At 46.3% G+C, this 16157-nt stretch overlaps 1 protein-coding gene across 1 annotated transcript in view; it reads right to left on the bottom strand.

Moving 5' to 3' along the window:
* FAM178B (family with sequence similarity 178 member B) overlaps window positions 1-10421 on the bottom strand; it is a 94770-nt gene extending 84349 nt beyond the window's left edge. Inside the window, 1 exon segment of the mRNA XM_060170005.1 lies at window positions 10365-10421. Coding sequence (XP_060025988.1) covers window positions 10365-10421 — 57 coding nt within the window.
* Between the last annotated feature and the right edge of the window lie 5736 nt (window positions 10422-16157).

The following is a 16157-nucleotide window of genomic DNA, read 5'->3' as shown; positions in this document are numbered from 1 at the left end:
CTGAACGGATAAACAAAATGTGGTATATCCACACAATGGAATATTATTGAGCCACAACAAGGAATGAAGCACTGATACACGCTATGACAATGGATAAACCTCAAAAACGTTATGCTAAGTGAAAGAAGACAGACGCAAAAGAATCATATATATGATTCTCTATATATGAAATGCCCAGAGTAAGCAAATCCACAGAGACAGAAAGTAGACTAGTGGTTGCCAGGTGCTGTGGGAGGTGGGGGGAGGGGAGGAGGAATGAGGAGTGACTACTTAATGTGTAAGCTTTCCTCTTTGGATCATGAAAATGCTCTAGAACTAGACAGCGCTAACACTTGCACAACACCGTGAATGTACCAAATGCCACTGTATTATACACTTTAAAATGGTTACAATGGTAAGTCTTATGTATATTTTACCACAATCAAAGATAAATAAATATATAAATTATACATGGGGGAAAAGTGTATGCAAAATAATGTCAAGTAAGTAGAGGTCAACACAACTTGGTAGAAGTCATGAATTAAAAAGAAAAAAAACAGAACTTCCCGGTGGTGCAGTGGTTAAGAATCCCCCTGCCAATGCAGGGGACACGGGTTTGAGCCCTGATCTGGGAAGATCCCACATGCCACAGAGTGACCAAGCCCATGTGCCACAACTACTGAGCCTGCGCTCTAGAGCCCGCGAGCCACAAATACTGAGCCCACGTGCCACAACTACTGAAGCCCGTAAGCCTAGAGCCTGTGCTCTGCAACAAGAGAAGCCACCGCAATGAGAAGCCTGCACACCGCAAAGAAGAGTAGCCCCCACTCGCTGCAACTAGAGAAAGCCAGCATGCAGCAATGAAGACCCAATGCAGCTAAAAATAAATTAAAAAAAAAACTTATAAAAAAAAGAAAAAAATTACAGAAATATGAAATAACCATATTAAGTGAAGGAGTTACGGCTGTAATTTTTTGCAAAATTGTTTAAATAATAAAATGTTCTAAATTTGTGCCTATCTAAGCACTGGAGGGCAGCATCAGAAGCCTTAAGGGGACCACTGAGATAAGGATGGCACTAAAAATCATCCTGTCCTGGTTCTGACATCCTGCCCTCCTTTGGGCCTTCAGGAGGTGTTGCCCAGGATTGCCCATCCTCCCACTTGCCAGTGGGATTTTTTTTCTAGTTTTTCTGCCTTAAAAAATAATCACTCTTCCTCCCAGTCCTTCTTGAAAATTGCTTCTGATTCAACCTTCCTAAGCATCAACTCAATCGTGTCACCTCCTCTGCTCAGAAGCCATTGCTGGGCAAAGGTTCACACATGAGGCATCTTTAGAAGGTGATGAAAGCGTTCTCTATCGTGACTGTGGTGGTGGTTCCTCAAAAACTACATACGATTGTCAAAGCTCATGGACCTGCACATCTAGAAAGGGTAAATTTTACTGGATGTAAGTTATACCTCCATAAACCTAATCTGACAAACAACACCAGCTTCCACTTAGCAAATATTGAGACTTTTCAACATATAAAATTATTTCCACATTAGAAATCATCTGGAGGAAAACACTACAAATTCTGTTAAATGAAATGAAAATGCTTCTGGGATAATCTAAGCCATCTCTGTATATAAGGTGTCCACTGTTGGCCTTCCCAGTTCTGCCCTCAATGAGGACCCTGGCAAGTGCTAAGAAATCACTGAACTTTCCCTTGTAAAGGAGAAGTGGGAGCAGCGGGGGTTCAAGTCTTGATAGGAGCCCCCCAGTGGCATTTTTTCCTCCTGCTGTGGGGTGATACTTGGGCCATGGTGTGCCTTCTACCTAGGAGGCCCCTTTGGCCCTGGGGAAACAAGAAGGACGAGGGTGGGGCCCAGTGGAAAGGGAGCCAGAATGGAGGCTTCAGGATGAGCCAAGCAGAGGATACGGTCTGGGAAATAGGAGAGCAGTTGTCCATCAGGCCCGCAACAAGACAGCAGGCAGGGTGTCAGGGTGAAGGAGCATCAAGGTGCATGTATTAGTCAGCTTGGGCTGCTGTAACAAGTAGCACAGACTGGGCGGCTCAAACAACAGACATTTATTTCACAATTCTGTGAGGCTAGATGTCAAAGATCAAGGTGTCTGCAGGGTTGGTTTCTTCTGAACCTGTCTCCTTGGCTTGCACATGGCTCTCTCCTCCCTGTGTCATCCACATGGTTTCTCCTCTGTATGCCTGTGTCCTAAGCTCCTCTTCTTCTAAGGACCCCAGTCATATTGGATTAGGGCCCACTCTCAATGACCTCATTTAACCTTAATGACCTCTTTAAAGACCTTATCTCCAAATACAGTCACATTGTGCGGTGCTGCGGGTTAGGACTTCAACATATGAATTTTAGGGGATCACAATTTACGTGCCTTTGGCAGCACATTATTACGTGCCTTTGAGCTCTGTGCAAGGTGGAGGCTGGGAGTAGAGGCGTCTAAGAATGCTGAAAATTCTTGATGTGTATCAGAAAGGATGATACTGAAAGTCCCAGGTCTTTCCCATGTTCTTGATTCGGACATCATTTTACTGCCAATATGGCCTTGACATCAGCATGATCACAGTGGATAGCCCAGACATCAGCTCAGGCAAACAAAAACTGTGAGGAATCTTCTATCTGAACTCTCAATGGTTTAATATGTGAGATGACAGGTAAACACCAGCAAAAAAAAAAAAAAAAAAAATTGCTCTTATAGCCAGAATATCTGAAAAGCTGTTTGGTCCATAAGTAACAATGCATCTAGTGGAAAATGTCTCCATTCCTGAGAAAACTGGGGACTAAGACCCGGATCCCCCCAGCAGTGCTCACAGAGGATGAGACATATGTGGGGCGAAGGTCTAAGCATGCTGATGACACCTCCAGCTTTTTCATGGAAGCATTTTATTTATTTATTTTTATTATTATTTTGTGGTACACGGGCCTCTCACTGTTGTGGCCTCTCCCATTGCGGACCACAGGCTCCGGACGCGCAGGCTCAGCAGCCATGGCTCACGGGCCTAGCTGCTCCACGGCATGTGGGATCTTCCCGGACCGGGGCACGAACCCGTGTCCCCTGCATCGGCAGGCGGACTCTCAACCACTGCGCCACCAGGGAAGCCCCCATGGAAGCATTTTAACAGACAAACTGCAAAGTTGGTCAGGAGTAAAATTTCAAAATTCTGCAGAAGTCAAAGAGCAATAAAATATTCCCTTTGCTTACTGATAATACACGGAAAAGGGCTTTGGAAAAGAGCCTGGAAGTTCCTCAAATGATTAAACACAGAGGTACCACATGACCCAACAAAAGCATCCCTAGGTATGTACACGAGAGAAATGAAAACATGTGTCCACACAACATCTTGCACGCGGATGTCCACAGCAGCATTATTCACAACAGCCAAAAAGTGGAAACAACCGAAGTGCCCATCAGTCATTGAGTGGATCAACAAAATGTGCTATATCCATATCACGGATATTGTTGGCCATGAAAAGGAATGAAGTACTGAGACACGCTATGACATGGATGGACCTCAAAAACACCATAGCAAGCAAAGAAGCCAGACTCATAGGAGCACATGTTGTGGGTTCCATTTATACGAAGTGTCCAGAATAGGCAAGTCATAGAGACACAAAGCAGATTCCTAGTTGCTTAGGGCTGGGAGAGAGGAGGGAAGGTGGGGTGAGAGCTCAGGGATGCTGGGTTTCTTCTGGGGTGACGAAAACGTCTAAGATTGACTTTGGCGATGGTTGCACAGCTCTATGAACTATACTCTTTAAATGGGTGAGTTGTGTGGTATGTGAATTTTATCTCAGTAAAACTTTTTTTAAAAAGAAAGTAAGTACAAGGAGAGTAAAACTAAAGGTCACCGCTGTCGATGAAGTTGAAGATTCTGAGAGGGCAGAGGACTTCAGTAACAGGAAGCTGGGAAACATGGTCAAAGCTGTTCACATTGTAGATGCTGATCAAGAAGCAAGAAGGAAAAGAAAACCAAAGAATAAAAAGTATCACTAAAATCTTCCAGAAATTCTATGTGAATGATAATGCCTTCTGGGAATTTGGGGGGCAATTACAGCTACTCTTTCTAAAAACACTTTTATTTGAGGTTCTCAGTGCAAAGCTGAGTCTAGAACATTTGCCTAAACCAAGCAAATGGTCTGGTGAGCAGAAGTCCATGGAGATGATAAAATATAAAAAGAATCAGAAACCGCTGATATAATGAGACCAAATCCATGCAGAAAAAGCTGCGTGCAACGGGGGTGGGAGGGGTGAGGGGGTGGGAGGAGAGGCTATGTTCTCCTTTTTAAATCGGTTTCTTTTCTGAGCACAAGTGCTTTCTGTGTCTTCCGAACAATGCGGAGCCCACTACGTTTAGGAAAAACAGCACAGCCTTTGTTCCAGTCCAGAGTCGATGGCTTTTGCTGTTCCAATTTCAAGATCATGACAAGCAGCACGCTCTGGTCCATGACAGCTCAGCAGTTCCGGGCTCAGATGGAGCGCAGGGCGCAGGGCGGGAGCACGGTGAGGTGGGCTAGGTGGGTGGCTGTCCTTGCTGAGTGAGGAAGCGGCACGGTCTCTCAGCCCCTCCTCTGCACCTTCATCACCACACTGGGGAGTCCCAGCTCTTCCTGAGTCACCTGAGTGCACAGACGGAGTCTCATCTCCCTACCCCAGCGCCTAGCCCAGGGCCCAGCCCAGAAGGAAGCTCAGAAAACTAGTCGATGCTATCGTATGCTTATATGTCGGCTTGGGCCGCCTTAACAAAATACCATAGGCTGGGGGGTGCTTAAACCACAGATTTATTTCTCACAGCTCTGACGGCTGGCAGAGCCAGACCCAGGTGCTGGCTGGTAGGTTATATTCTGAGGCCTTTTCTTCTGCCTCACGGGAGGCTGCCATCTCTCTCGATCTTTCTTTTGTACACTCACAGGATGGGAGCCGGTAGAAAGCGAGCCTGTGTGTGCACTGTGGTCTCTTTCTAAGGATGTTAATCCCGGCATGGGCCCCACCCTCATGACCTAACCTAACCCTAATTACCTCCCAAGGCCCCATCTCCAAATACCATCACATTGAGGGTAAGGGCTGCAACGCAAGAATCTGCGGGGGAGACACAGTTCAGCCCATTGTGACATGCAATATACCAAACATCACTACACCAGGGACAAATCAAATTAATCAACTTTAAAGGACAATATACATGCAGAAAAGGGAACCAGGGTAAGAATACAGCTTGATGAATTTTCACCAAGTGAACACACCCAGGCAACCATGACCTAAGTCCAAAAAATAGCATATACCAGCACCCCAGGGTCCTCCTCACGCTGCTTCCCAGTCAGGACCCCTCCCCTCTGCTCAAAAGGTAGGACTTCCATAGATTCGTCTCGCCTGTTTTTTGAATAATGCATAAATGAATCGCACAGCATGGATTCTTCTGTGTCTGGCTTCTTTTGGTCAGTGTTATGTTTGTGCACGTTCGTCTTCATTGCTCTGTAGTGTTCTGTTGTATGAATACAGGCTCAACTCTTCTACTATTGATGGATATCTTTGTTGTTTCCAGTTTCTGACTATGAATAATGCTTCCATGAACGTTGTTATACTCGCCTTTTGTACACACAGAGCCACACACCCACACACCCAGTCACATGCATTTCTGTTGGGAACGCACCTAGGTGTCGAACTGGCGGGTCACGAAATAGTTATGTCCATTTGTGGTAGCAAAGGCCAAACGGTTTCAAAGTGGTAGGATGAATTTACCCTCCTATCAGCCATTTATCAGTTCCCCTCATTCTACCCTTGCCAACACTTGAGAACGTCAGTCTTTTCAATGTTTACAATCCTAGGAGGTGTGTACTAGTTTCTCATTGCATTGTTCAATTTGTACTTCCCCAATTATAATGAGATGGAGCGAATTTTCCTATTGCATTGTCCTCCTGGATATTTTCTTTCATAAAGTGCCTGTTGCCCATTTTCCTATTGAGTTGTCCTTTTCAAAATTTCTTCATCTGGAGGCATTCTTCATATATTCTCAAGGCGAACCCTCTGTCAGTTACATGTGCTGCAAATATTTTCTCCCACTAGATGGCTTGTCTTTTCACTCTCTTAATGGTGTGTTTAAAAGAAGTTTGTAAGTTTACTGTAGACTAATTTATCAACAGTGTCTTCTATATTTAGCACATTCTGCATCCTGTTTAAGAAATTTTCCTCTAGCTCAAAGTCACAAACATATCCTCATATGTCAACTTTTAGAATTTCTGTTATTTACAATTCATACTTGGATCTATAATCCATACAAGATACATTTAAATTGTTATTGGTGTATAACTTAGATAAGGTGCACAAATCTTAAGTATTGAGCTTGATGATTTTATATACATATATGTAATTACCACCCAGATCAAAACATTGAACATTTCTCACACCCTAGAAGGATCTCTCATACCTCCTTCAGTCAATAACTCCAAAGATAACAATACGTTGCCTCTATCACCATCAATTATTTTGCCTGTTTTGGAAGTTTAGATACACAGAATCATACATTTGGTGCTCTTCTGGGTCTGATTATATTTTGCTCAACATTAATGTTGATTAACATTGAGATTCATCCATGTTGTTGCATGTTGCTGCTGTCCATTCATCTTCGTTATTGTATAGTACTCCATATAAATACATCACAACTTCTTTTTTTAATATTTATTTATTATTTATCTTGGCTGCACCGGGTCTTAGTTGCAGCACATGGGATCTTCGTTGTGGCATGTGGGCTTCTTAGTTGCGGCATGCACACTGTTAGTGGCGGCATGCATGTGGGATCTAGTTCCCCGACCAGGGATCAAACCTGCGCCCCTCTGCATTGGGAGTGCAGAGTCTTACCCACTGGACCATCAGGGAAGTCCCCATCACAACTTCTTTACCCACTCTCCTTTTGATAGACGATTAGGTTGTTTCTTATTTCAAGGTATTATGAATAATAAGGTGGCTATGAATATTCTCGTACATGCTTTTGAAGGACATAAACACTCTTTTATGTCAGATATCTACCAGGATACACAAAACTTTGATGCTACCACACTATGAAAAACATTTAGATTTGTCAAGCTCTCCCTGCCAAAAACACATAGCATATTTTATCTATAATACATCTATAGTTCCCACATCTATAATTCTTTTTGGAAAGAACTGTGAGAACCAGTCTTCTCTGTTTTTTATTTTGAAATAATTTCAGACTTACAAAACATTACAAAAATAACACAAAGAATTCCACATGCCCTTCATCCAACTTTCTCAAATGTTAACACTGCATTATACTTGCTTTATCATTACCTCTCTCTAATGTATGTGCATGTGTGTGTGTGTGTGTGTGTGTGTGTGTGTGTGTGTAAATATGTGATCTTGACACTGTTGGAAGAGTACTGGCTAGTTACTTGGTAGATTCTGTACACTTGGGTTTGTGTGATGTTTCCTCACAACTGGGTTCAGGTTATATGTTTGGGGCAGGAACACACAGATGTGACGCTGAGTCCTTCTCAGAGCCTCATATTCGAAGGCACAGATGTCAATTTGTCCCATTACTGACGTTGCTAACTTTCATCACTTGGCGAAGGTGGTATCTGCCAGGTTTCTCCACCATAATATTACAATTTTCCCTTTGTAATTAATTAACATCTTATGGGAAGATGCTTTGAGACTATGTAAACATCCTGTTTCTCATCATACTTTCATTTCCTAGTTTTAGCATCCATTGATTCTTGCCTGAAACAATTTTTATGGGAATGGTTGAAAACTAGTTTTTGTTTGTTTTTAATAACTTCAAATTTTGCAAAAATCTTACAGTAATAACCAGTACTTCTCACAAATCAAATGGAAGCCTGGAAGATCACTAGACTTTTACCACAAAAACATCCCCAGAGTCACCTTCAAAGATTAAAAGAATAAAACTGGCAAACTGGTGGTGGCACCGGCAGTGGCTACATTCTCAGGCCAAGTGTAACCCTCCCCTGAAGGCCTGAGAGGCAGCCAAAGAAGAGAGAGAACAACTCTCCTGAAAGTCTCCGATTCTGTACAAACCACCCGCAGACAATCTCGAAGCAGGCCGAGAAACGACGTTTTGCATGCTCAAAGCATCTCATTCTAGAAGGAGCACATAAGGTCAGCCAGGGCAGGGATGGGAAGCAGGCGTCAAGGTTGGCAGATCCTGAGGTCCCCAGGGTCCAGCTCATGTCTTCTCTGGAGACAAAGCAGAAGGCGAACTACAGACTGTGTTTCTAGGAGATTCTCACCTCTGTAGCTCTCCCCAGGCTGAGACCTGCTCACCTGTTTAAACGCCAAACCCAGCACAGACAACCTGCTGCACCAGCTGGGATCCCGCTATGTTGCAGCTTAACCAGTCAGGCTCCCTGGGAGCAATGTCACCAAGAGAGCTGACACAGAAACAGGTTCTAATTTATAAGAGGACTAGGTCCCAAAAGCTCATTCTGAAAGCCAAGAGTTAGAAATAAGAGAGATGGGGGCTGGAGAGAAAGACAGTGGCCAGGTTAGCTCACAAAACCAGTAACTCACGAAGCAGCTGCAGGGAGGATTGAGGGCTGTGAAACGGAACCTTGACCCAGAACATGATTCCTACGAGATGAAGACTGACCTAGGCACCAGAAAGACAACTTGCCCCAACTTGTCCAGTACAGTTCTGCTCAGCAAAACCCAATTTAGCATCTCTGATGTGTCAGGTCTTGTGCTGAGCCCTGGGATACCAAGGAAGGGGAAGATAGGGCCTCTGCCCTTGAACTTGCAGCACTGGGAGGTATCTGCCAAGAGACAGACCCGGGGTCACCAAGACCCCAGTAGATGATGGAGCCTGGGCCCCACTGTCCCAAAAGGTGTGTTCAGATTGGCTGGTCATGAGCAGGCTTATGGGCTGGGGCTGCCTGCTCAGCGGGCAGCTAAGGCTGGTTGCCGTAAAGCACCTGCCCCTCAAAGGTATTGCTCTGCCGGTGGTTATACAGCAGTCCAATTTTCCCTGCAAAGAAGACACATCCACCAGCTGTTTCTTCCCTCTCCAACCCACAAAGTAATACATTTTTCTTACTTGTACCTATTGTTCTTGGCTTTGACCAACCCCCTCCCTTGAGTTCCTTGAAAACATTAGCATTTTCAAAGAAGAAGAAATGAGCCACAGTAGAGAAACACAGTCTGATAACAGGTCATCTTTTCTGCCTGAGGCTCCAGCTCTGAAACCTGCAATTCATCAGAGCTAACATTTTAAGAGCACTGTGACTTCCTGTGCAACTAAGAAAGACAAAAAGCTGCCGGATGAACGACGGCACAGAGGAAGACACCATCCACCGTGGGACCCAGCTCAACATCGAGCTGTTAAAACGTGAGCAAAGATGCATACTAGAACCAATTAAAAACGATAATTCTGGTTAGTCTGACAGGCTCCGAGCGCTGTGTGCTAGGTGTCGAGACGGGAACACTGGAGGGGACAAAAGCAATGATGTGAAGGCCCTGCTCCAGTCCAATGGAAAGACACACTTATCGTCTAAACTTTACTTCTTCTTCCGCTGTCTCCCCTGCAAGCCCGCAACACCCAACCATCCAAGTCCTGTTCCTCCTCAATCTCGCTCAATTTTTTCCACATTAAGGAGACCATCTTAGAGCACAGCCCCCTGGTTCGGCCATGTTCCCACCTCCCCAGTGCAGGCCAGGGACTGGGGCTCCGTCTGTCAAACGTACCCCACTGCAGGACCCCAAGTCCTGCAAACCCAAGTCCAAAGCCTTTATCAGCCTCCATCCCCAGCCTCTCCCATTCTTCATCATGTTCTCACATTTGATTTCAACATATCACCTCACTTTTTTGTTCTTTTACTTTCCAGGCTACAAGAAAAATAAAATAATCTGTCTTAAAGTGTGACCACCAGGGCAAATAATTACGGACTCCATAGTGCTTTGAGCCTTGATACATTAAGATCCAAGATTAACTCAGAATATTACAACTATTGTGCTTTTATGAAGATCATTTCTTCAAGATGCCTTATTCCTAACACCATGCTTTATGTCTGTCCCTTTAAACAAATATTTAATAGCTCAGGAATGTTAGTGAGGGCAGAGGCTCTGGTCAGCAAGGACTCAGCTCACTATTTGAAAGACGAAACAAGATGAGTTTTATCCACAAAGAAAAGCCAAACAGTCTCCAATATCATAAACCACACATCCGTCAGACTGGGCAGGGGCGGGAACAGACAGCCTTTCTGGAAAGAAAAACGACAGCGACCCTTTGTGCCCTGGGGAGCATGAAAAACAAACGCGCAAACAACAACAACAAACTACCAAATCAATCAAAACACAAACCAATTCCAAATTGGCTTGAAGACATCTCCACTGCAACAAAGCGAACCATGCCTTGGTGACCGTGCCACCCGGGGAGAGGAGCGCCTGGCCTGTCTTCATCCGGGCCATCCCTGTGCTCAGATCAGAGTCAAACGCAAATGCACACGTGGAACAAAGAAATCCATGACAGCACAAGACGGGAGGACAGCTGACCGACACGGGGCTTGGGACCGACCAGAGTCCCAGCGGGGAAGTTACTGTGTGGCCACCATGCGCCTCTCGAGGACCTTCAGCCTCAGTTTCCTCACCTGTAAAACGGAGCTGGCCGGCCTACTCCCTGAGTTGCGGGAGGAAGTCGGCACAGGGAGCCCTCGTCACGAAGGGCAGGGCTCAGGAGGCCCGGGAGGGTGGCAGGGGACAGGGCCGGCTAGCGGGGAAAGGGAGCGGGCACAGGACTCCAAGATGGTGGGGGTGGAGGACGCAGGACCGGCGGGCCGGCCGGGGACAGGCGCAGGTCCCTACCTCCTGGACTGCGGGGGCCTCCCAGCACCTCAAGGTCGACCTCAGCAAGCCACTGACCTCTAGTAACAGCTTCCGGGACCGCTGCTCCCTGCGCGCCCAGCCTCCGGGCCGCGTGCGCAACTCCCTCCACGTGCGCACCACGTGCGCGCCCCCCAGAGGTTGCAGGCGGCCTCGCAGGCGCGCTCCCGGCACCAGCCCTGGCTCCCGCCAGCAACGGCTTGCCTCCCCACGCTGACCCTTAGTAAATTCAGTAAATCGCTGAATCCTTATCTGGGCACGATGGTGTCCGTTTTACAGATGAGGACACCAAGGCCCCGGGGGAAAGGGCCACTTGCCAAAGGCACACGGACAGAAGGGGGCGGTGTCAAGATTCGATTCCAGACCTGGTCGTCCTAGCACTTCGGTTCTTTTTAAAGTTGAGACACTACAGGCCTTGTGTGTTGGGAGCACTGCGCTCGTAACCACCATCCATTGTTATGGTTCGCCACGTTTTGCTTTGCGAATGGATCTGTCCCTGATTGTGTGTGAATGTCTGTGTGCACGCGCTTTGGAGGGCCTTGGCCCTCAGACTCACACTCAACAAATACCGGTTGAGCCCCTACCCCATGCCTGGCATTGATTTGGGCCATTTACACATTATTCCTCTTTGTCCTCCGCCAGTCCTGCCATCAGTTAAAACCCACATCCTACTCTTCTGGAGAACTGATTTTTTTTTTTTTTTTTTGGAGAACTGATTTTTAATTAGGCATCATGAGTAACTAATCATCCTCTTGTGTGGTTTTTCAGGCAGGATGGTGGAGAGCTGCTGCTGGAACTCTGGCTAAGCCCATACTGTGAGCAAGCCCCCTCTTCTGGGGCCAGGATGTGATGGCTGGGAAGGCAGCAGCCCTCCTGTGCTAGGAGGCCTTCCCAGCAACATTGCTGCTTTGACTTCCTTTGATCATCACCTCTAGGAGTTCAGGCCCATTAATTCATCTGACTTCCAGTTGTCAAAAGGGATAATGGAAAAGTTGAACAGATCCCATCTGAACTCCTTACTGTTGTTTGGAGAACGCTTGCCGTTTTAAACATATATAGGTTAGATCCATTTTAATGAGCATCATTTCAAAGTTTAAGATAAAGAGACAGGCAAAATTGAAAATAACCTACACAAGAATAATCCTTTTCAGTGTATAGATGCTTCCCCCAATTTTACCTCTTCACAGCAGGCTGGAGGGCATTACTGCTACCCTCATTCTTCAGATGAAGAAACTGAGGCTTGGAGGCCACCTGCCTGGCCCAGGGCCATACATGGGGTTATGAGAGCCAGCATTTAACCCCAGGGCTCTCCTTGCTACTGACCTGTCTTTCCCCACATCTCTCAGGGTTTTGCCTTCACTTTGGAGACCTGTTGTCCTACTTCTTTGCTTGTGTTCAGGGTCTGTGTCCTTGAGGCCCTCTGTATTCTTCCCAGAGGACCCTGGAGAGAGAAAAAGAGGTTTGGCCAACAGGGTTGCTTCGGGTGGCTCAGGGACTACAGGAGAGACCCCTGCAGGGCCTGGCCATGGGCTGCTGAGGACCTGCCCCATTGTCCTCTCCCTCCCCCTCCTTCTACTCCTCCAGCTCCTCTTCCTGGGATCTCTGTTCCCTCAGGCCCTGCTCCAGGGGACTCCCTGCTATGCACGCCCACTCCTAGTGACTTGATCTCTTAGCCCAGTTAAAGAACTGTGTTCCTAAGAGTCCTTTGAACACACCCTAGTGATGGGACTGATTCAGGGCAGCTGGCCTTGCTCCTTCCCAAGTCATGCCACGTGAGTAGCTGCTTATTCTTCCAAAAGCCAGCCTGGAGTGACACTTCCAATTATTTTATTCATCCATAACTTCTACTTCATGTAATTATCATTTATTGATCACCTAGTAGGTGCTGCATACGCAATATGAGTTGTAATTTAACCCTTTTAAACGGCCCTACAAAAGGGAAATTGGAGGTTCGGAGAGGTTAAGAAAGTTGCCCAAGTTGCACAGCTGCTAGTTACTGAGACCATCTAAATCCATGTTTCTCTGACTCCATAGTCTATACCTCTTCCTCCACACTACACTGATTTCAAGATTTATTAGAGAAAAGATAAAAAATCAAAACCACAATGAGGGAGAAGACCCAAATTTTGGCCAACAGGGCTAATGTGATTATGTGAATGAATATTAAATCTATCTCTGAGCTTCTTGGAAGCAAGAAAAAGAGGGGGGAAACATGAAGGGCTACATGCTTCTCTATATAATATAGTCTCTGAGGTAGGAGGAAATAAAATTTTTTCCTTATTTTCCATTCCAGAAGTCATTTCTCATGTGGGATTTTATACAAGGGTATTACGTAACAAAATGAACAAAGTTTTCAACAACCAGGTACAGCAAAAGACAGCTCAACAATTGTCCTGTGTAAAGCGTTAGTCCACTCAGTAATCATTCAACAAACCCTGAGCACCTACCATGCCTTAGCCGCCTAGATGCAAACCACGTGCAAAAAGATAATTACCCTGCAATGTAATCAACCCCATAGTGGAGGTGTGCCTGATGCTTCTGGAGCACACAGGAGTGGGATGAGACCCTGCCGGTGAGGGGTGGGGGGAGTCTGATGACCTCACAGACAACGTAGCCCCACAGTCTTGAAGTTTGAGTTGGAATTGACAACTTATTTTCAAAAGGAGGAAAAAGCATGCGAGGAATGTGCCAAGACATGAATGCAAATGGTACATTTGAGGACTGGAATGTCACCTATCAGTGGGGCAGTACAGGACTCATAGGCGACAGCCAGCTTGATGAGGACTTCAAGGGCCAGGCTAAGGGGTTTCCTCAGCAGGATCCAATTCAGAGGCCAAACAGAGATGGGAGGAGCTGGGAACAGGGAGTCCCAAAAAAGGTAGTAACAAGCCTACACGTGGGAGTCGGTGGCTAGGCCCCAAGAGGGGCCACCCAGGCGACTATTGCTGAGGAAGAACCACACGCTGACAGGAGGGGAACCCCAGTGTGTCAGCCCAGAGGACAGATTCCAAGAACTGGATGAGGGGACCCAAAGTGAGCTCAGTTGGAAACCAGGTCGATTTTAAGAGTCCACAGAGAATTCAGGAGGTGAGGTCTAATACAAAGTTATTCCTGTAGATGAAGCATATAATATCAAAACAAAAACCAGTGAGGGTGACTCCGTGCAAGACTCCACTGACAGGCCCAGAGCCTTTTTGGGATTAAAACACTCCTTCCTGGGACAGAACTGAGATTCAAGGATGAGGACTGAATAAAGGGTATATACCATGGGCTATCCTTGGCATGTCACTTTTCTGTGGTTTTTTTAATTCTTTAGACCTGTATTTATTTATTTATTTATTTATTTATTTATTTATTTATTTTGTGGTACGCGGGCCTCTCACTGTTGTGGCCTCTCCCGCTGCGGAGCACAGGCTCCGGACGCGCAGGCTCAGCGGCCATGGCTCACGGGCCCAGCCGCTCCACGGCACGTGGGATCCTCCCGGACCGGGGCACGAACCCGTGTCCCCTGCATCGGCAGGGGGACTCTCAACAACTGCGCCACCAGAGAAGCCCTCTAGACCTGTATTTAGAGGATGATTTGAGCTCAGGCTCTCTGATGTCATTCTGGGAGGAGAACGTTTTGGAAGCTCCTTCTTTGAATCTTCTGCTTACTCTGAGCTGAACAAGTGTCCAGTTCAGATGAATTGCCCCAATAACCCTGTGGATTCATGAACTCGTTTTTTGAATGTATTCACATGCATGTGTGCTTACCTATAACGTGTTCCCATCGCCTTACAAAAGCAGCGTACCAAAAAAAAAAACAACACGTGGGGACTTCCCTGGCAGTCCAGCGGTTAAGACTCCGTGCTTCCACTGCAGGGGGAGCGGTTCAGTTCCTGGTCAGGGCACTAAGATCCCGCATGCACACACCACAGCACCCCCCAAAATAAATAAATAAATAAAATAAAAAAATAAAATAAACAAAAGCAGTATAGCTCTCTTTTATGGAGACAACTGGGATTTGTTGAATACTTACTACATGCTGGACTCCATGCTAGGTACTTGGATAAAGAGAGGAACAAGATGTGGTCCAGCAGGTCCTGCCCAGGGGGAGCTCATACTCTAGTGGGAGAGAAAGGTGGATACACAGCCACTCTCTCAGCATCAAAGGCAACACAGCCATTTCCCATATGCTGCCTCATTTGACCCTCACAACTACCCTGTGAAGTGGACCTTTCTTTCTTTTTTGGGGGGGCTTGATTTCTAAAAGTTGAGATATAATTCATATACCATAAATCATCCTTTTAAAGTGGTTTCTAGTATATGCACTAGGTTTGGCAATCATTATCACTAATTCCAGAACATTCTCAAAAGAAAAATCAGAACCCATTAGCAATCACTCCCATTCCCCTTTTCCCCCAGCTCCTGGCAATCACTGATCTACTTTCTGTCTCTACGAATTTGCCTGTTCTGGACATTTCCTATTGTGGAAAAAACTATTCTTTCTCCCATCGTCTTTGCACCCTTGTTGAAAATCAATTGACCATTAATGTGTAGGGTTATTTCTGGACTGAGGTTACAGGTTACCATTTTATAGCGATTCAGAGAGATTAACCTACTTGGCCAAGGTCACAGAGCTAATAAAGGAGACACTGGATTCAAACCCAGCTGCTTAGATTTGTCTAAAGTGCTATGAGAAAACACAATGGGGGAACAAATAACTCTCCACCCTGGGAGGCAGGTGTCAGGACTGGTCCTAAAATCCCTAAAGGGAAAAAGCAGAGAGGCCTTTGGTAAAACAGCAAAGAATAAGTCGTGGTTGGAAAGCCAAGGGCGAGGGCAGCAGAGGCAGGATTTAAAGACTTGTTGGGGTATTCGGCCTTCATTCTCTAGGAGAGGGGGAGTCCCTGAAGGTTTGTAAGCAGGGAAGAGGTGGACAGGGAGGGAGAGGTGGAGGACGCTTGGAGGGGAAAGATGGTGAGTTTGGATAACTTGATTCTGCAGTCCCTAAACAACCACGAGGTGCCGATGGGGGTGGCCAGCTTAGTTGGAGAGAGTGGGCTGGGAGCGGGAAGAGGGCTCTGGTGGGGCTTGAGTCAAGGAAGTGGCAGCTGAGATCCAGCCTCCAGCAGAAGGAGCAAAGCCAAGAAGAGAGGCTGAAAGGCAGCCTTGAAGTTTAGTTTCGGGGAGGCAAGGAGGAGGCGGTTCATATTGGGAAGGTATCTAAGAAAACGAGGTTGTAAAAGGAGTCTGGGGGTTGGCAAATAGGAGGACAGAATTTCAGGGCACAGTGTGGTCAGAAGGCCAGCTGGGTGAGACCATGTGTAAGTGGTTGCTGAAGAT

Source organism: Lagenorhynchus albirostris, chromosome 13, assembly GCF_949774975.1.
Source record: "Lagenorhynchus albirostris chromosome 13, mLagAlb1.1, whole genome shotgun sequence".
NCBI classification, from domain to species: Eukaryota; Metazoa; Chordata; class Mammalia; order Artiodactyla; family Delphinidae; genus Lagenorhynchus; species Lagenorhynchus albirostris.
This window is presented reverse-complemented; position numbering and strand designations above follow the sequence as displayed.